The sequence below is a fragment of the Stenella coeruleoalba genome, assembly GCF_951394435.1.
Source record: "Stenella coeruleoalba genome assembly, chromosome: X".
Classification (NCBI taxonomy): domain Eukaryota; kingdom Metazoa; phylum Chordata; class Mammalia; order Artiodactyla; family Delphinidae; genus Stenella; species Stenella coeruleoalba.
Window position 1 is genome coordinate 25693065 of NC_137152.1, and position 22460 is coordinate 25715524.

Below are 22460 nucleotides of genomic sequence, written 5' to 3' on the forward strand. Positions count from 1 at the left end.
CAGCTCGTGGGCTCTAAAGCACAGGCTCAGTAGTTGTGGCACACGGGCTTAGTCGCTCCGCGGCATGTGGGATCTTCCCGGACCAGGGCTCAAACCCGTTTCCCCTGAATTGGCAGGTGGATTCTTAACCACTGCGCCACCAGGGAAGCCCTATAATACTTTTTAAATGTCAATAATTTCATCATGACAAATACCAAGGCAGTATTCAAATTTCCATTTCTCATATACATGTCTTAAATGTTTTAACAGGTTTTTGGGGTTTTAGATTTTTGGTTTAGATAAGAATTGAAATAAGGTCCAGACATTGTGCTTGGCTAATTTGTCTTTTAAATCCCCCCCCCACTTTTTTTTTCACTTTTTATTTTGAAGTAATTACAGATTCACAGTAAGTTACAAAAATAGTACAGACAGTCTCACTACACATTTCACCCAGTTTCCTCTAATGGTTGCACCTAACATAACTATAGAACAATAATTATTGTCATTTTAACATGTAATTGACATAAAAATTTACATTTACAATGGTTATAACACAACTCAGTTCAGGCTAGCCACATTTCCAGGGCTCAGATATGGCTAGTGGCTATTCTGATGAACAGTGTAGTTCTACATGGTTTGATTGTATTCGGGTTTGCCTCTTTTTGGTCAGACTGCTTCATAGATAGTAATGTATTTTTCCGCCACCGGGAGGTACACAGTGTCTTGTTTTCTCTTGTGTGTGTGTGATTTTTGGCAGTTATTAATGATCAATGCCTAGGGGTTGCAATGTGATGGTTGCCTATTTCTATCATTTCTTCTTCATTTATTAGCTGGAGTACTTCTATGAAAAGAAAACATATACTAATCCACAATTTGGGTACCCAGGATATAGTTCGTCTAGGACAGGTGCGGTAAATGTTTCTACTTTACCAGTCTTCAGGATAACAACTTGCTCATTAGCATTCTCTAACAGCAATCAGTTGTTTCTTTTTTTTTTAACATCTTTATTGGAGTATAATTGCTTTACAATGGTGTGTTACTTTCTGCTTTATAACGAAGTGAATCAGTTATACATATATCTCCATATCTCTTCCCTCGTGCGTCTCCCTGCCTCCCACCCTCCCTGTCCCACCCCTCTAGGTGGTCACAGAGCACCGAGCTGATCTCCCTGTGCTATGCGGCTGCTTCCCACTAGCTATCTATTTTACATTTGGTAGTGTATATAATTCTATGCCACTCTCACTTCATCCCAGCTTACCCTTCTCCCTCCCCGTGTCCTCGAGTCCATTCTCTACGTCTGCGTCTTTATTCCTGTCTTGCCCCTAGGTTCTTCATGACTTTTTTTTTTTAGAGTCCATATATATGTGTTAGCATACGGTATTTGTTTTTCTCTTTCTGACTTACTTCACTCTGTATGACAGACTCTAGGTCCATCCACCTCACTACAAATAACTCAATTTCATTTCTTTTTATGGCTGAGTAATATCCCATTGTATGTATGTGCCACATCTTCTTTATCCATTCATTTGTTGATGGACAGTTAGGTTGCTTCCATGTCCTGGCTATTGTAAATAGAGCTGCAGTGAACATTGTGGTACATGACTCTTTTTGAATTACGGTTTTCTCAGGATATATGCCCAGGAGTGGGATTGCTGGGTCGTATAGTAGTTCTGTTTTTAGTTTTTTAAGGAACCTCCGTACTGTTCTCCATAGTGGCTGTATCAATTTACATTCCCACCAACACTGCAAGAGGGTTCCCTTTTCTCCATACCCTCTCCAGCATTTATTGTTTGTAGATTTTTTGATGATAGCCATTCTGACCTGTGTGAGATGATATCTCATTGTAGTTTTGATTTGCATTTCTCTAATGATTAATGATGTTGAGCATCCTTTCATGTGTTTGTTGGCAGTCTGTATATCTTCTTTGGAGAAATGTCTGTTTAGGTCTTCTGCCCATTTTTGGATTGGGTTGTTTGTTTTTTTGATATAGAGCTGTATGAGCTGCTTGTAAATTTTGGAGATTAATCCTTTGTCAGTTGCTTCATTTGCAAATATTTTCTCCCATTCTGAAGGTTGTCTTTTCATCTTGTTTGTGGTTTCCTTTGCTGTGCAAAAGCTTTTAAGTTTCATTAGGTCCCATTTGTTTATTTTTGTTTTTATTTCCATTTCTCTAGGAGCTGGGTCAAAAAGGAAAGGATCTTGCTTGATTTATGTCAAAGAGTGTTCTTCCTGTTTTCTTCTAAGAGTTTGATAGTGTCTGGCCTTACATTTAGGTCTTTAGTGCTTTTTGAGTTTATTTTTGTGTATGGTGTTAGGGAGTGTTCTAATTTCATTCTTTTACGTGTAGCTGTCCAGTTTTCCCAGCTCCACTTATTGAAGAGGCTGTCTAATTGTTTCTTTCCTTTGTTTGTTTTTCATTATATTTTTGTCTCCTCTACTAAGAGTGAGGAAGGCAGAGATTTCGTCTTGCTGACCTCTAAGACCCTAGTACCTAGCAAAGTGTCTGCCATACGTATGGTGGATACTGATAGGTGTTTTTTGTTGTTGTTTTGTTTTGTTTGTGGTACGCGGGCCTCTGACTGTTGTGGCCTCTCCCGTTGCGGAGCACAGGCTCTGGACGCGCAGGCTCAGCGGCCATGGCTCACGGGCCCAGCCGCTCCGTGGCATGTGGGATCTTCCCGGACCGGGGCACGAACCCGTGTCCCCTGCATCGGCAGGTGGACTCTCAACCACTGCGCCACCAGGGAAGCCCAAAATGGTGCCGCTTTTACATGTTCAGCACTTAAAGGAAAGATATCTATGGAGACATAGCAAAAACTGGCATCTTGAAGAAAGGTCAAGGGTTTATATTATTCCAGAGAAGAGGATATAGGAGATGACAAAAAGGGAAGAGAACATGAGGGAAGACCCCAGGGTCTATAAAAAATTGCCAAGGAAACTGGCAGTTTCTCCTTTAGCCATTCCCCTTCATATAATTCAGAATATTAAGGTAGCTTTTGTGGTAGGGTGTGATATAATAGCTATAATTTTTAAAGTCTTCTAACTTTGAATAAATAGTGAAAACACTCCGGTGTATATGTGGAAGAGCATTCACTGAGAAGGATGGGTATTTTAAATAGGATGCATTATATGATATGGTGAAATGAGACAGAATTTCTACCAAAGGTGTAATTTTATTCTAGTTCCAGAAATCAAAGAAGATGAATCGTTGGGCAAGTGCACTAGGATTCAGGAGGCTGAGAGTCTAGCCCTATTCATCTATAAGTTAGATGGTGATTGCTACTTTGTTCTTCAGGTATAAGAGGAGGAATTTGGTCTACATAGTTTTTCTACAGTCCCTTCTAGCCACCATTTTGTTATAAATACATTTTGTTATAAATACAGCCTCACTCTCCCATTATTGGCTTTGGTTGCCTGCTAACAGCAATAAAATGTTAGCACACATCATTCTCGGTCCTCTTACTCATGAATCTCATGACCGGTCATATGCTTTGGAGAGATGTGATGCTAGAGTTATGGGTAACATGCACCATATTGAAGAGACTTAATCCCCATTTGGCTAGTGAACTTATTCAGATACCCACTTACTCCCTTTCTTTGACATATCAGGATCTCCAGCCCATTGATAACTCTTTGTTCTGTACATTAGTTCCACTGATCGTCTATCTTTATCTCCCTCCAAGTCCAACTTAGGTTCAGTCATCAAGCATTTTAATAACTTTTTCAAGACCCTAAAATCCTTTGCTTCTTTATCTTTTTGTTGCTGTAATCTACAACACCCTAATGATTGGAGGATCTAACTAAAGAGTTTCTCCTATCCGAACAACACCAGCGCAGGATGACCAACCTCCAGCCTTCCAATGCTAACACATCACTGGGTCAGCTTACCTTTCTTGACTCTGTCTACTGCAGTCATTGCCACTGTTACAAGAGACCTTTTCTCCTCACTTTTCTGTATCTACTCTTAACACCCTACAGCGCAATCAACATTTCAATCAGAGTAATCTATGTAAAAATGTAAATTGAATTATGTCATTCCTTATCTTAACACTCTTCAGTGGTTTTTCAGTGCCCTTGGGAAACAACCAGAAATCCTCAGCAAGGACCCCAAAGTCCCATCTGGGTGGTCTGGCCCCAATTTTTTCTTTTCTCACTGCCCTTCCTCTTGCTCTCTTGATGCTAGCTGTACTGCCTTCTTTTACTTGTTTCCAGTTCTCTGTGTTCCTCTCTGGTGGGGCTTTGAACATGTTGATCCTCTGTCTGAAACCCTTTCTACCCAAACCTCCCCCCTCATAATTTCCTGGCTCGTGTCTAATAATCCTTTACATCTTGGCTCAGGCATCAAGCAAGCTTTTCTCTGATGCCCACATTTGACCACATCTCCTTTTCTGTGCCTTCATAACACCGTACTTTTCTTTCTATAATGTAATGTTCTTTGTCATCATGAATATGTGTGACTTTTTGATTAATGTCAACCACCTTCACTAAACCTTGGGCTTCTAGAAGCTTGCTTTTGGGAAGAGGGTTGTCATTTTTATACCTAGCACCTTATAAAGTGTCAAGTACATGATAGACAATGAATAGATAAAGGAGCATAGGAATTAAGGAAAGAAGATAAGGAGGCAGGAAGGGAGGAAAACAACCAATGAACTAATCTTTTGTTCCTTCCTCTCTACTCTACTGTGATCCAGGGCAGGGAAAGAAAGAATAAAGAGTAATGTTCCTTCCTCATTTGCATCTTTTTTTCTCTTTACTCCTAAGTAAGCATCTTTTCATAGTGTGTAAAGCTACTTTACTTGTGGTCTGGTCCAGTGTTTTCATGAAATTCTCTTTGTATCCTTAAGAAAAATCCTTGTCACACAACACTCCCTCGAAGAACATCATCACTCCTCAGTGTTGATGAGAGAACAATTTTGCACCCTGTTTACTCAGTTTTGTCACATTTATGCAGTAGCCCCTTTATAGTTGTAGTGGAGTTGCTGTCTAGTTAGTGATGCTCTCATTACCTGTGGACAAAAAGAACAAAGGAGAATCCTTGAAATTGGGTCTTTCTATCAGATCTTCAGAATCCAGTTAGGAAGAGGTAAAGGAAACACAGTCATTGCAAAACTCTGTCAAGATCTAGGCTTGCACAGAGTTTGTATTTGTAGACTTTTGTTTTACTTTACCATGTTTCCAGGATTATAAACTGTCTTGCTCTTTATGGGTTTCTTGCTCCAAAGACTGTTTATATAAATTGTTTGGTATCAAGATGGCTCACTTTTTATTGTACCCTTGCTCCTCATGTATTTGGTGTGTCACTTTTTAAAAATCACCTGCCTACTATCTATTGTAAATTATTAATGTTGTTGCTTTTTATGGGAATACAAATCCCATTAAAATGTCAAAAGTGTAAATACTAAGTAAATATTTTTCACTTTTTTCTATAAATCAGAATGCTTGTAAAAGAGGTCATTTATGTTTTCTTAGTATATCATTGCAGATTAGTGATAAAGTTTTATAGCAAAATATCATATGTCTTGTACTCTTAAAGCAAAAATATACAGTCAATCTCAATTACTCTGCTGTAGGTAAAGTTATAAGACAGTCCACACAGGTAGTCGGGGACTGCAGTCTCACTCCCCAAAGCAGTTTTTTACACCCATGGGAGTGGATCTGTGTTCCCCAAACCAGCTGGGCACCATAACAACTGCAACTGGAATGGCTCTGAGGACTAATTAATAAAATAATGTTCCGTATGTGGTGAAGTATTCTAAATAATTAAAGCTCAGATGTGCCTTAGCAAATATAAACTGACCAATTTTTATATCTTTTGAATACATTATCCTGGCTTTTACGGTTCCTCATTACTTGCCTCACTAGACTGACTCGTTTTCAATGAAGTGTGTATTATCCTGGTCCAGATACATTTTTTAAACTGACTTCCTTTGTTTTACTTGAGCAGTCACTAAAGTGATATTTATTACTTGTCTACTCCTGTGATTAACCTAGAGAGAGCTTTAAAGGAGCAGATCATAGTGGGGAATTTCTAAGGAGAACTGCAGTAAACCACGAGTTTATTTAATTCTCTTCATCCCACCCCAAATTTAAATGGAAATCAGGTCTTGATTATAAGAACACTGTAGGTAATGACTTTTTGTTTGCATTTTTACTAATGAAAGTGTTTGTCATTCGGTTTTCATCTTTCAATTTAAAACTCTCTGTAATTCCTTCCCTAGAGACCATTAAGGACACCTTCAAAGCTTCCTGAGATTTTCTGGTTAAGATTTAGACGGACGTATTCAGTACATACATTATTAAAACAGTAGACAGAAAGCCATTATTGTGTGGATGCTGTTGACAAATGAAAAGGCTTGAATAAAGTAGTTAACTTATTCATTTGTCAGGTCCTATATTATGCATGTTCAGTCTCCTCAGAAGTCACCACAAAGTGAGGGAGAGGTTCAGAAATTCAATAAAATTATCCTGAAATCACGTTGTAGATTATACATTTATTTAAGCTAATTCTGTTATCAATGCTGGCCTGCTTCCTTTGGGTACATTTTAGTATGTGTGTTAGCTTGATGAGTTCCCTCATCAAAGGAATCCTTCTATTTCCACAGAAATAGAAAATGTCTTTAGGTGCCATTTGTGAACGTTAAGATTCAAGTCAGCTCTGTGTTACCAAATAAATGCATTGTTCCCTATCACCTCTGAAAAACAGCAACAAAAAAAGGTTGTGATACAGTGATTCATTCCAACATTCATTGGCCTAGCCTCTTGGAGTTTCTAAACAAGTTTGGTTCCCTTGCAAAGTTCACTGTTCGTTATCTACCTCTAAGATGTCTGCGTGACTAGGTTGGAGGAAATCGACATCTTTGTGATCGATTCTTCATCACTAATGGAGTAAGCTACTTTCATATAAGTTTGGAATTTTATGCAGTCATATTTAGAAATGCTGAATAGAAAAGATTTTAAATTATTTTTAGAACTACATTTCTAGCCATTTGAGGAAGTCTTCTGAAAACTAGCTATATCATCAAAACTTGAGAACAGAGTCATCTAGGATTTGCTACTTTTGTTTAATGACTATAATAAGATAAACTATGAATAGTTTACAAATTGACTTCTCTACCACAGTCCTCTTTATAACCATGTGAAAATATTTTTGATATCTTGACAAATACTCTTAAAATAATATTTGTGTACTACTTTGCCTTTACAAAGCACTTTGACACACATTTGTTTAATTACAGATGAACCCCTGATCTTTTTATGTGTTCTTCCATTTCCCCCAAAAAATTATTTTAGGAAAAATTGTACCATAACTTGGACTTCTAGAATTCACTGAGTCTTTCAGTAATTATTTATTGAATGCCTACTCTATGCCAGGGGCTGAAGGTACAGTAGTGAAGAAAACGAGACTCTGCCCCCACAGACCTTCAAATTTTAATGAGGGAAACACACAGTAAGCCAATACATTAATATATAAAATCACGTCAGGGGAATTCCCTGGCGGTCCAGTGGTTAGGACTCTGTGCTCTCACTGCTGCGGCCCCGGGTTCGATCCCTGGCTGGGGAACTAAGATCTCACAAGCTGTGCCGCATGGCCATAAAAAAAAAAGAACTAAAAACAATAAAATAAAATCATGTCAGGTCAGTTCTGTGAAGAGAAAATGAACAAAATAAGGATAGAGAAAGACTGAGAGGTAGTGGCCTACCTAAAGAGATTATAGTTGAGCAAAGGGCTGTGTGCGTGAGTGAGCCAAGCAAAGACCTTGAGTGAAGCATATTCTAGGCAGAAGGAGCAGCAAATGCAAAGGCCAAGATGTAAGAACAGGTTTGGGGTGCCCAAGGAATAGCAGGATGGGCTTAGTGGTAGGTTGTTGAGAGAGGCAAAGACCAGATAATGTGGTCTTTTCTGCCATAGTTTGGAGGTGGATTTTATTCTATGTGTATTGAGACATCACTGGAGAACCACAGACAGGAATGATGTGATCTGATTGATGTGTTCAGAAATGGACTCTGGCTGCTGTGTGAAGAAATGATGATAGGAGGAGCAAAACTGAAAGCAGGGAGAAAGTTAGGAGGGTGTTGAAGTCATTTAGGAAGGAGATAATGATGGCTTGGACTGGAATGGAAATGATAGATATGATGAAAAATTATATGGCCCAAGATAAAGTTTGAAGGTAGAGCTGATAGAACTTAAGATAGATGGGGTATGACTATGAGAGAAAGCAGAGATTCAGGGATGACTCTGAAGTCTGTGGTTTGAACAAATGGGGAAATGATGATGCCATTTATGGAAACAGGAAAGACTTCAAAATGATCATGGATGAGGGTGGGGTGTATGTGGAGAGAAACAGGAGTTCCATTTCTGGATTGTGTTGATAGACAGAAACAAATGGCCTGATTCAGAAATTATTCACCGCTTACACTTGACAATGTCAAATTTTGGCCGAGCCTCTGGAGAATGGATATTAATTAATTTTTCACAGGATTTCCTGATAATCCATTTATCTGCACTATTGCTTCAGAAAGAATTTCCAAAATTTAGGGTTTAGGCTCAACGACCTAATACCTAATTCTCTAAATGACCCTAGGAGCAGATTGAATTTTCACCAGTGATTTTTCAGGGTGAGCTCAGAGTTTAACAACACTATTGTCTGTAGGAAGTGACTTCCCCAGTGGTTGTCGGAAGCAGCTCAACCTCAGGATTAAGAGTCAAACAGCTGTGCACGATGCTGCGTGGGCACTAACTATTCCTCCACGGTATCACAGATCTGCAAGCGGGCTGGACTCTCTGCTAGCCCATGCCCTTGATCTCAGAGAACACAACTTTTTGTTTAAAACACTTCCAAAAGATAAATCTCAACAGGAGCTTGTTAAACATATTTCCCCCCTTAGATACTCCAAAATGTTTTTTCATTCAGTAAAATTAGATATTTTTAAAAATAATTTCAGGCTTGAAATATGTCCATTTACTTTTTCAAACTTGCTTCAAATTGATTTAATCTCACTTATAAATTAATATTGTTGTTCATGTTGTTGACTGTCTGAAACAGTGCTTAGATGTACCTGAAACAATGGCTAGATGTGTCTGATACCATGATCCCTTATCGTCACTTTTCTTCAGAAGTAGAGTAAAAATAAGATAAACTTTTTTCATCTTGTCTAAAGATGATGATGTAGTCAAACTCATAGAAGCAGAGAGTAGAGAGGTGGTTGCAAGGGCCTGGGGAGAGGGGGAAATGTGGAGTTGTTCAACAAGTATAAACTTTCAGTTATGCAAAATGAGTAAGTTCGTGAGGTCTACTGTGCCACCCAGTGCCTGTAGGTAACAGTATTGTATCATGCACTTAAAACTTTGTTAAGTGGGTAGATCTCATGTTACGTGTTCTTAGCACAATAAAAAAAAAAGATGATTATGACCTTTTCTTTATAGCCCATATGTCCCATTTTCATAGCTTCTCTAATACCAGCTATGTCGAATGAATATTAAGTGAACCCTTTGTCTTTCTGGGTTTTTTTGTTGCCACTTCTGGCAAATGTCCTTCTTCCTAAAATCCCTATGAATTTGTCTTAGATTCTTAGAGGCAAAATTTCTGGTACTCCAGTTAACCACATTTGGATCTTGCCTTTTTCCATGATCTTGGTTTCAAATTAATTGAGCAATGTTTGTCCCTAAATCAGCAGTTAGTCATTAAAATATTTCTGACGTGCTTGAGACTCAATAAATACGGTGGCTCTTAAAATGAGGAAGGTCATTATGGCGAGAGAACGATTTCAGCAACGTTCTTATCAGAAGTAAAAACAATATAGGAGGCATACAGATAAGGTAGAAATAATATGGAAACTAGAATGATAATATAGGATGACAAAACTAAAATACCGATCAATTTGTGGAAATGACTGTGTTACTGTCCTTGTCCTATGCGCACTCAGTAACCATTTATTGAGATCACTTTAACCGCCGTTGGATCACTTTATTTTTTTTCTTTCGTTTTTAAAAAATTTTTATTGGGGGTATAATTGATTTACAATGGTGTGTTAGTTTCTGCTGTACAGCAAAGTGAATCAGTTATACATATACGTGTATCTACCCTTTTTTAGATTCTTTTTCCATATATGTCATTACAGAGTATTGAGTAGAGTTCCCTGTGCCCTGTACTGTACAGTAGATTCTTATTAGTTATCTATTGTATATATAGTAGTGCGTATGTGTCAGTCCCAATTTTCCAATTTAGAGTCTGTCTGTTCTCTCATCTCCTAGCTAATGCAGGCTAGAGGAAAAGCCCAACCAGCAGTTCAATAATGGAGCTTCCGAAAGTATGGACGTGAACATCTCTAGAGAAGAAATCACTAGGATTACGAAGGCAGGGTTAATAGGGCCTCCTCTTGAGGAGAATCCACGTAGTGACTCAAAGATTACTCTCGGCTTTGGATCTGGAACCTAAGAGTAGACCCAGAAAAACATCTCTCCGTTTTCCCCAATAGACAGCATTCATTTTTTTCTCTCTCTTAATTCACGAAACCAGGCTTCCACCCTCGAGCACCAACTGCATCTAAATCCAGCTGGCCTCCATATAACACACTCTGGTTTTCTACCTGGGTGTTCTGTTATTTATTCAACAGTATTTATTGATTACTATATGCCAAGCTATGGCTATAATTCTTAATATTAGTAATGAAAGACTATCTCAAACTGCCACCATGTAACAGGCCTGTGGCCAATTAATGATCTAAACGTGTTGATCATGGAATTTTAGAACTGGATGTTAGAACTTAGGTAAGGCACTTAGCGAACCTCTACATTTTACAAATGAGGATGGGAAGGCTCAGAGAGATTTTATGACTTGTCTTAGATCATGCAACCTGGTTTTGACCCGGCCCAGACTTGAACTTTTGGTGTCCTGCTACTCAGGACAGTGCTCTTTTCACCACTTCAGTCTGCCTCTCAGGATGGTCCTGTAAAGTTCTGCTAATAAATGTGGAGATAACGTATAGTCATTCCTTCAGATTTCTGGTCCAAATGACACAGATATAGACTTGCCACTTCAGTGGGAATATAGGTAAAATTCAGCTCCGGGGAAACTATACACTGTACATGGTTGAAAGAGATCTGTTTTGAAAGGTAAGGGCTTTAACTTACATCCTTAGTTATAGGACCACTGTCTCTAGGTGAAAGCAGCATAGCTTATCTCTCTCTGATGTCTGTACCTGTGCCCAGACTTCTCTTCCTGCTCCTCTCTTCCCTGAGGTATCTCAAGCAAATCAGTATCTCACCCTTCATCCCCTCTATACATGGTTCTGAGCTACTATTTATGTATTATTAGGTATTTGTGGTAATAGTCACCCTAATTTTTTTTCCCACAAGTAGGACAGACAGAAAAAAAAAAGAAGAATCACTGACTTGGTTCTTTATCACTTTTAGGTTTTTTATTTCTGATCTGCTTCATAGCCATTAGGATTTTCCACCTTTGTGGCTTCCAAATTTTTTGTAATTCAGAGAACTTTTATTTTTTTGTTCTTACTCACTTTCAGCCTGGCTTAAAATGAATGAACAGTGACTTGGTTCTTCTCTGTTACTTTCAGGTTTTTTAAGTTTCTCATTTGCTTCATGGTCATTAGGATTTTCCACTTATGTGTCTTCCACATTTTTTGTAATTCAGGAAACTTGTTCTTTGCTCTTACTCAGTTTCAGCCTGGCTTAAGAATTTCAGGGTTTGGATTCTAAGTGACTAACGAACTGATGGCCTTAGGTACATCCTAACTTATCTGTACTTTACTTTGCATTGGTAAGACATTAATTGAATAAAAATATGCTTTTATACAAACATACCTACTCAGTCAAACTGTTGACTCCTTAAGGACAAAGATTAGGTCCCTTCATCTGTACTGCCTTATACATAATAGATTCAAAATAAAGTTTCGTGAATGAATGAATGAATCAGCAAGCAGTGAAGTCACCCAGTTGGTTAGTATTTGTGATGTATAAATACTATCCATCAGACAATGTAACCTTGACGATAAAATGGATTGACCTTGGGATTTGCTGCTACTGTAATTCTGTAGTGCACGATTCAAATCAGCTACTTTCGTGAACCTTAAGAAGCTGAAGGAAAATTATCAGTTTAGTATGCCTAACTTCTTCTCATTTGTGAGATAGAATAGTATTTTCTTTTCACCGAGGTACTCTGCGTCTTTAGTAGTTCCTTCGAATTCTTCCACATCACTATTTCAGAGCCTTGGGCCTGGCTATCTTAAAATGGGAAAAAAGAAGGTATGGGGGAAAAGATGGGTTTTAAAGAAAATAACTTCATCTGTTCAAAAGATTCAAGAAGTAAATATCTTAACATTTGAATATTGACATCGAATTAGGGTAAAGATTTACTCTGTATGTGTATGGGAGAAGGGCTTTATATCTGATAGCTTTTTCACATCAGCACATGAATGAACCAACCTATCTGATTTAAAATATTAATTATAATCTATGAGACAAAAATCAGTATTGTATATGAGTATGTATTTTCCCCAGTGTCATTCAAATAGACTTTTTTTGAGAAACAAGACAATTATCAAAGAGTTAAGGCTCTTGACGTTGAATGTTGTCATTGTTTAAAAATGGCTCCATTTTCCTTTTAAAACGTGGTGAAATGTTGTAACATTCAGTGTATGGTAAGTTGATCAGATATTGAAAAATCTATTTTTCATTATTTTAATGCAACATCTTCATGGGGTTTTTTTATTGTTGTCTTGTTGTTATTATTTTTACTACATAAGCCTCTCTCTTTTAAACTCCGTGCTACAAGGACCAACGATATCCATTGCCTACAACAGAGTCTGGTACATAGTGTAGGTGCTCAAAATTTATTACATGAATAAATGGAAGAGGACCTTTCATATAACCATGTTTAACATGACGTTCCTATTTATAGTTTTTTTCTCCCTTTTTTTCTGGGGTGTTTACAGTTGTTTTATGTGTGTGTTTAGTCTAAATCTTAAATTCTGAAGATACAGTCACTTAACCCTCTCTTCCATCTACTTTCTTTTCTTAATTTCTGGCAACGATGTGAAAATAATGGTGCTTATGTCTTTGTAACGACAGAACTTCCTTTGTCTTTTCTTTCGATTCATCTTAATCCTCAGTGACTCATATTTAAGAAATGAACTGTGCAGCTGTGGTGGAGCTAAGCCCTTGGCAACAACTCGAGGGGCAAACAAGTGGTCTCTCACAATGGATGGGTGGTCCTTAGCCTTGAATTATTTGCTGTTCGGTTTTAACAGTGGAATTGCATCATCAAACAGTGTCTTGAACTTTTTCACTTTGATGGGACCTTTAAGATCCATTTCCTTATTTGACGGACTTTGCTCCAATAATTATCTCCACTTTCCCCCGAGGTCTTTAATATATTCTTCTCTGCTATGGTGACCAACTGTCCTGGTTTGCCTGATGCTGTCCTGGTTTCAGCATTGAAAGTTCCGTGTCCTTAGTACCTGGCAAACAAAGATGGTTGCTTATCCATCTTTCAGTCTGTGTTCAAACCATTCCCATACTAAAAAGAACGTATCTCTCTTTGCCTTGCGATCCTCTCTGTCCTGTCCTCCTCTTTTCCCTGAAATGTTATCATTTGAAATGCCTCCTCCTTCTCTCACTTACTCCTCAACTAAACCTGTTTCCAAGGCTACTGCCCTCCGCCGAAATGGCTCTCACCAAGTCTGATGAACACTTCTCAGTGCTCATCTTGCTTTACTTCTGTGTCATGATTGGACACTCTTGGTCACTTTATTCCTCTCAAACTCTCACTCTCTCTTCATTACTTTTACATTCCTTATTTCCCCCAGTCTTCACACCTATCCAATCCTTTTCAGCCCTTCATTGGATCCAGTTCCTCTGTCTGCTCATTACATTTGCATCTGTGTTCTCCAGAATTTTCTTTTCCTCTCACTCCACTGAGCAATCTCATCTACTTACGTAATTTTAATCCTTGCCTGTATGCATAATCGTAGGCACTCAGTGGATATTAGCGTAGTGAGTGAATGACTCCTACATCTCATTTCTTCTCCCTAAACATTGGATTCGAAACTTGTTTCCTGCTGGAAAGAATGTTACGTCTCCAAGCCGAGCATATCACATCCTCTTACTCTGTTCCCCATACAGACCCCCCTCATAGGAGCCTGGGATTTTAATATTCATCTTTATTAATTTTATGCTAAATGTGCACATGAGGTGTTCTGGATCAGAGACAGATCTCCTTGACTTACTTTACAGTAACTATCATCCCTACCTTCCACCTTCTGTTCAAACCTTACCCCTAAGGAGACGTGGTGAGATCTGATGAAAATTTTCTCACATGAGTGGCTGGGTGGGTGCTCCATAGGAAAGTAACCAGGAAAAAATGATTTTTCTCTGCTTATAAAGGAGAGAGAAGCAATTGTCGTCTTCTCCCCCGAAAGGGTCTCCTTGGAAACGTGATGGGCCTGAGTCCCAACTCCAACTTCTCTAGGAGCCAGCTAGCCCCATGCGTCTCAGGTTTTACAACCTAGAAATGTCTCCAAGGTCTTGGCTTTATATTTTCGAAATGTAAATACCTACAGAGATAGCTACTCCAGTCTTTCTGACAACTTGGAGCTTAACCTAGGAAACTACTCTGGGCTATAACCATTTGGCCCTCTGGATCAGAGAAATTAACTAGACAAATGACTACAGATCTAATTCCCATAGTATGGGAAGGTGTTCACGAGGCTAGAACTTTTTATAGGTGTACTGAGAAATCCAGGAGAGTTTATTTCCTCACTTTTAGTTTAATTGCACCCAGCGTTCACTCCTTTACTCAGCCTAGAAACTAGGTGTCATCCTTGCTCCTCCCCTTCTCTTCTCTAGCATCTATTCGGTTACCAAATTCCCACATCTCTACTCTCTAAACATTTCCTTTCTCTGTCTGTCTCTTTTTTTGCCCTGGTACCATTGCCCTGGTTCAGATCCTCATAATCTTTCGCTGAATTCTTGCAGTTGCCTCCTATTTTCTCTGATTCCATTTCTGTCCTTCTCAAATACATACTCTGTACTAATGTCAGAGAAATCTATTTGAAACGCACACATGCCCATGCCACTCCCCTGCTTACATCCCTTCAAAGGCTCCTGATTACCTATGAGACAGCACCTAGACTTCTTAGCAGGGTATATATGGTCATAGGTTGAGGTTCAAATCCTGACTTAAAGGTCTAATACAGTTTAAGATAAGGACAATACCCTGCTTCATCTCTGGATATGTCTTCTCTTTGTACTTTATCTTCTAGAAACACTAGCCTACTTGAGATAATTGCACATGCAGCACTAAATTAGCCCTCTGTCTTTGCACCTGCATTTTCGTCGTCTTCTTCCTCTAACCTGCTTTTCCCTGGCTAACTCATCATGTTCATGCTTTAGAATTCTTCTTGAATACTATCTTCTCCAAGAAGCCTTTCCCAATTTCCTTTCCCATATTATGCAAGCCTCTAGCACTTTCCACATTGTGTTGAAATTATTTACATGTTCGACTCTTCCACTATTTACTATACGTTCCTACACAGGAAGGGCTGTTTTGCATTCAACTTTGCATTTCTGGTCTTTAGTCTAACCACTGACACATAGTAGTTCAATAAAGGGAGCCATTATTATTTTTATAATTAGTAATATCAGTATCAGCTTCCTATTGTCAAGTCCAAATGGAGAGACAAAGTAAAATAATAATTTCCTTGAAGCTAGAAAAATTAGGTGTTTGAAAAAAATACAGGAATACAAGAAATGTATACACATATACATTCACGCGTGTGTGAGTGCACACGCACGGACACAAACACAGAGATTACAAATGAAATATTAGAGGGAAAATCAGCCTTACATGTAAGCAAAGTAAATAGCCCACCTACTCTGTATGATTTCAAGGGTGCAAGAATATCCTACTATACAGAAATTACATCCCTATCCACAGGCTGAATCCTAATATTCCACTTAACGAATTTCATTATTTTGGCTCAAAAACCTTGCCTCTCTCTACTAAACTGTAAATAACTTGGAAGGTGAATCATTTTGCAAAGTATCAGACTCAGGATTCCTTTGAATGGTGAACACCATTAGGATTTTATTTATAAATGTGTCCTACATTCCACTTCTAGAGTACTCCTGTGACATGATACATCTGAAGTTTAAAGGAGATACTGCTAAGTTTTCTCCCAGTAACAGAGCACGGTTTAAATTCAATAGGCAACATGACTAAAAATAGGATAGAATTGAAAAAAGATATGAATAGTTAAGCCCTAGATCAGGGCAATTATTATTACTGTTGTTTTTGCACCGGTCTTTTAGCATTTATGTGATATTTAATACTTTAGTTAACATCTTCCCTTCTGAGATAGCCGAATCTGGGTCAATAACTATCTTCAGTGGTTTCAGAATATCTGTTAATTTATCCTAGCCTCTCAGGATGTCTCACATCCCTTAGCACTTGGTTATATATGAACTTTATTGTTTTCTTTGTTTCTAGTGTGTTAGTTTTCTCCCTTCTTTTGGTTCAGAAACTTCTTGAAGGCAGAAAGTGTGCATTTTGCTTTTCTTTTAATCCCCTCTATTAAAGAAGATTACAGATTAGAGATTAAAATTGATAACTAATTTAGATGACCTCAAAACACCTGTTCTAGGCTCACTCTTTTATAGAAACTTGTTCCCACAATTTCTACCTTCAGTATACCTCAAAACATTTCTCCTGTTTACAAAGAAGTCACAATGGAAAATGTAATGGGTATTTTTCAAAAGCGTTGAGTTTTTACTTAGTTTTTTAATTAGTTTATTCATTATTAGTTTTTATCAGTTTACTATTAACACATCATTATGTTCATTGTCAGACATTTCGACAGAATTAACTGGTGATTATGAATTAGATCGGTTGTGTTCTTTTGGGTGTGTGTGAGTTTCATTAGCCCTGCTAGGCTCTTTTTTTTTTTTTTTTTTTTTTTTGGTCTTCATTGCTGCATGTGGGCTTTCTCTAGTTGTGGCGAGCAGGGGCTACCCTTCGTTGCGGTGCGTGGGCTTCTCATTGTGGTGGCTTCTCTTGTTGCGTAGCATGGGCTCTAGTCACGCGGGCTTCAGTAGTTGTGGCGCACGGGCTTAGTTGCTCCGTGGCATGTGGGATCTTCCCGGACCAGAGCTCGAACCCGTGTCCCCTGCATTGGCAGGCAGATTCTTAACCACTGTGCCACCAGGGAAGCCCCCGCTAGGGTTTTGCAATATATATCTTACAACTTTAGCTCCAGATTTCCAGTTTGGTATTCAAGTTATATAAATAAATCACTCATCTTAATTAAAGGACGTTAACATATCTTGAAAGCTCCCCTATCCTCTCCAGAATAGTTTTACAAACACAGTGTTTTCCTAATTAAAAGAAAGATCTGTCGAGCCTTCTTTATCATTTTATGACTGTCAGTTTATAAATAAAGGAGATAGAAATTGACCTGGGAATTTCGTAACCAAGTTCTGAGCACCCAGGATTAATTTTGAGAAGAATGCCACAAGCCACATAAGCATTTCTTTTCATCTCATTTCACAGGCCTTCAAGAGGGAATTGAAAACGAAAGAACCTGTAATCATGAGTACTCTCGAGACTGTACGAATATTTCTGACAGAGCAGCCTTTGGAAGGACTAGAGAAACTCTACCAGGAGCCCAGAGGTAATTGAATGTGGAACTGTAATAACATATTGATGGAAGGATCAGTGGTGACAGAGTGACCCATCCATTCTTGCTGGCAGTGTCTGGATAGCTCTCATCTTTTCTAGGTTAAATAGAATCAATTCAAATTAAACCTTGATGTTGAAAAAGAAAAAGGAATTATAAAGCAGCATGCATAAATCTGTTTGCACATTCATAAATAAACATTGAAAGAGATTAGCGATCAATTATTGAAACATTTAGAAAATAAGAAACAAAAGAGATAATCTGTGAGGAGGAAATTTATTGTCACAAAGACTGCAAGCTAATTTTCAATTTAAGAGCCTGCCTGAAGTAAATTAGAGCTTGTGGTGTGCATCCTAACGTTTTTCTACTCAATAGCTTAAATGAATCTTGGATTATCTGATTGATATAAAGTAGAACAGATTCACTCAGGAAGACACGACTTCAGATGTGCTAAACTATATCAAAATGTATGCCACAGTATAAAGGAGCCATTAATCAGTAGGTTGGCCTCTTATTAAAGTGTACTCTTTCTTTTTTCCAGTGTGACCTTTTCAACAATGTTTTCTTTTTTTTAACACGAAAATGAATGTGGCCTAAAACCTTGTTGTCTTACCAATTTAGAGCTGCCTCCTGAGGAGAAAGCCCAGAATGTCACACGGCTCCTACGAAAGCAGGCTGAGGAGGTCAACACTGAGTGGGAAAAATTGAACCTGCACTCAGCTGACTGGCAGAGAAAAATAGATGAGGCCCTCGAAAGACTCCAGGAACTTCAGGAGGCAACGGATGAGCTGGAGCTCAAACTGCGCCAAGCCGAAGTGATCAAGGGATCGTGGCAGCCCGTGGGCGATCTCCTCATCGACTCCCTCCAAGATCACCTCGAGAAAGTCAAGGTACCATCTACTGCTTGGCTTCAGGGCCCTCTGAGAGATTCAAAACAGGTTCTAATCTGAACTCATTTGCAGTATTTTCTTCTCACCAAGTTAAAAATAGGGCCCTTAAACATTCGAAATCTTTCACAAATTCAAAGTCTTCTGGCACATGGTATTTCCTCTAAGAGAAGATAGTGATCTAATCATGTCTGTCTTCAGTAATACAAAATGAAATATTAAGTTACAGGGCAAAAAAATCATTTTGATTTTGCTATCAGGGAGTTAACTTAGGTGTACTAAAATTGTCTGATTTACATGTGCATGTGTGTGTGTATTTGTGGTTCTTAGTATCAGAGTAGGGAAAACTACAACATTTAATCAAGAGCCAGGAGTCCAGGTTTGGGCCTTTTTGCTAACTGAATTATGTGCCTTGGGTGAGTTACAGTACTGTGAGCTGAGACCAGTAATGCTGCCCTTCCCTGAGAAGGCAATGCGTACAATAGAATTTTGAGTTGGATTAGCCCACTGCAGATATTAGGAAATATCACTCTATATTTGCAATACTGTCCATGAGACCAAAATTAAATTCCTTTATGGCACAAAGATGATAAATGTATTTATAAAGAAAAAAATACACATATTTAGGAGGATCCTTTTGAAAACCAGCAACTTGAAACATCTTTTGTCTATTTATCTAGTGTCAAAACTAACCAAAGTCCTCCAAAATCCAAATGCAGAAGTGAAATCCTCACCTGCATTTGGCATGTTTACCAGCCCCCTCATTCTGGAAGGTCTCTTCTCCCTTGGCTTTCATGATACTGTTTCATCCACATTCTTCTTCTTCCTTTATTTTCCTCAGTTCTGAAACTCTACCCCACCCTTCAGATGTTGGTACGCCCAAGTTTCTAACCTTAGCTCAGTTCGCTTTTTATTCTATAAATCCCTTAGCTCAGTTCTCTTCTTAAGGTATAAATGCTCCCAGTTTGAAATGGCATGGATGGTGACAAATCTAAATTCCTAGTCTGAATCTCTTCTGATCTGCTAACCCATATGCCATTAGGATTGAAATGCAACCGTTCTGAAAGCAAGTCCGTTTGTCCTCCTGTTTACCCATTCCCCTACCGATATCCCTTTTTACCTGCCCTTTCTTCTGTGTTTCCTATTTCAGTTACTGGATCATAATCCAACAAGTTGCTCAGGCTAGAAACTTGAGGTCCATCCTTAAATCCTTCTACATTTTCACTGACTGCACTTGGTTGCTCATTTTACCTCAGAATATCTCCTTTATATTTTCTTTCCTCTTTTCAACCAACGTCCTGTTCTAGTCCCCAGCACCTGTATACAGTCAGGTTGTTTTATTATACATCCTTAAATCCCATTCCCCAGTCAGTGCAGCTGGCATATCACAAACACTGCATTTTGAATATTTGGTTAGTGAATGAATGAATGAACCGTTTCTGTATTGATATTTCTGTATTTCCGTTCTTTCCCAACTCTAATCCAAACTCTTTGCAGGAAGCTGCCTGCCTGACGACGAAGTCCAGTGAACGCAGAGGGCAGGTGGCCCTGTTTCTTCCTAGCCCTGGCTTAAATTTCTGACTGTTGCTCCTGTCCTCTAGGCCATTCAGGACACACTGACCACACCCCCCTTTACACAAATATGCCATCTTTTTCATAACTCTCTGCCTTTGCATATGTTCTTCTCTCTGCTTGGATCAGCCCGCCTTATCTGCCTGGTGAACTTCCACTCAGCCCTCAAGGCCCAACTCAGAGGGCATCTGCCCTTAGAGTTTTCCCTGTCTTCCAACCCCAACTCCCGCCAAGCAGAAGGAACTGCCCTTCATTCAGTGCTTTCATAGGTCACCACACATGCTTAAATTGTCACACTTAAACTTCACATATATTGTGGCCAGTCACTTCTGTATTTTTTTTCTTCCATAGAAAGTGACGTTCCTAAGAGCAAGGATCATGCTGTACGTCTTTGAATTCACAGTTCCTAGCACAGTGCCAGCAACATATAAGGAATCCAGTTCAGCTTCTTTTTATTCCTTCACTCAACAGTTGTTTGTGAGCTACTATAAAATGTGCTATACGTGTAGGTATAAATGAAACAGACTCGGTCTTTGTCCTCATGAAGCCTACAGTCTAGTGTTGAATTGAAAAGCTCTTCATTATAATAGTAGGTGAAGATTTAAAAGGAGATGAAAAATTTGACTATAACTTCCAAAATATCTTCACCGACATTCTATGACCCCACGTCTAGTACTTAAAGCAATGGTTAACATTTCTGTGTACATAAAAATTAATGTTTTGAAATGTATTACCTATTTAGCATTAAAAATACTGAATTTTGTCCAAAAACATAGGAACTAAATTCTGAAAAATTTTCCCCCAAATGGCAAATAAAAGAATGTCCCAAAGGAAGTAAATTAGTTAATAAGTCAAGTGGCTGAATGTCTAGGCTTTAGAGCAGACATAAAGGCTGCATTCTGAGCCGTATCTGTCACACAGGAGCATTAGCAGGATAATGAATATGGATGGAGAATGTATACAGCGTGACTTAATAACAAAAACTAACTAAAAGCAGAACAGCTCAAATATCAGCTGGTCCTTACCCAACCCTATTTGCAGTCTTCTTTTCAGTTCCCCTCTCTCATCTGTTCTTGATCCTAAGACGAATTTCATTTCCCATATACCCTAATTGGTAAGACCTCATTCTGATCCCAATAATAACAAAACATATATACATTAAACGTTTGTTTAAAAAGAGCTTATGGGACTTCCCCGGTGGTCCAGTGGTTAAGACTCTGCCTTCCAGTGCACGGGGCACGGGTTCCATCCCTGGTCGGAGACCTAAGATCCCACATACTGCGGGGTGCGACCAAAATTAAAAAAAAAAAAAAAAAAAAGAATATGTGTGTACTGGTCATAATAGATTATTTTGGTTTCTGAACCAGTATTGTACAAATATTTTATGCATGTCTTAAAACTATAGATTATATGAATTCATATATATTTATTTCCCTTCAGTAGTTCCTCTTCATTTTGCAATGGGAATGAAAACCCCTCTTTTTTCTGTTGCATCTCAGTGGTACCAGATTTGAAACTCTGAAACTTTCGTGTTGGTGGTTTATAAGGAGTGAATTCTATTAACTAAAACTTACTTTGAAAAGAAGAAGAAGAGTACTGAAAACCACTATTCCCATTTTTCTACTCAGCAGTTTAAGCCCTCAGAGGCTCCACGCTGTAGGGAACTCCAAACGGATAGCTAGGCAGGTAGCCAGAAGAATATTTTATATACCCGTCTCAGTTTGTTTTCATCACCCCAGTGACTGTCTCATAATATCCACCTCCATTCGGATCTCATTTGTTAAAGAAGTTGTTATTTAAGTAACTGTGGAATGTGTGTTTCTGTGGGATTTAGCATTACCTCATTTCATTAGCAAATGCGGCTTTTGGGTTTGGAGAATGGATAAAACAACTAAGTCCTGGGACACTATGGATATGGCGTGATTACTAGTAATCATCTTTAGGACAGTGTACATAAATCAAGAGAAAGGAACATAATGTTAATATTGACTATTCAGCTCACTAAGAGAATCTCACCCTTCCAAATATAGCTTCATAGGAATAACCACTAGAATAAAATTTAAATTTTAAATGCCTCTTTATTTTTAAAATTCATGATTCATACTGCTTATCAAATATTTTAAGGGCAGAATCATGATTTCTCACTTTACTGGAAATAACACCAGTGCTTATGTGACTATACAAATGTTCTTACTTTCCTTGTAGTAATGGGGAATGAGAATAACTCCTGGAATCACTAAGTGTTCTACATAGATCTATAAGTGGACCATATGTAGCTTTTAATAAAGTAGAACAACTTTTGCAACTAAAGTCTACATATGACATTTTTGT

General features: G+C 38.4%; 1 protein-coding gene across 20 annotated transcripts in view; it reads left to right on the forward strand.

Annotated features, from left to right (window-relative positions):
- DMD (dystrophin) overlaps positions 1–22460 on the forward strand; it is a 2843071-nt gene that overhangs the window by 2468727 nt on the left and 351884 nt on the right. For all 20 annotated transcript variants that reach the window (XM_079909736.1, XM_079909735.1, XM_079909718.1 and 17 more), the window contains 2 exons: positions 17544–17664; positions 18292–18560. In XM_079909736.1, the coding sequence (XP_079765862.1) occupies positions 17544–17664; positions 18292–18560 (390 nt within the window). The remainder of the gene's footprint in view (positions 1–17543; positions 17665–18291; positions 18561–22460) is intronic.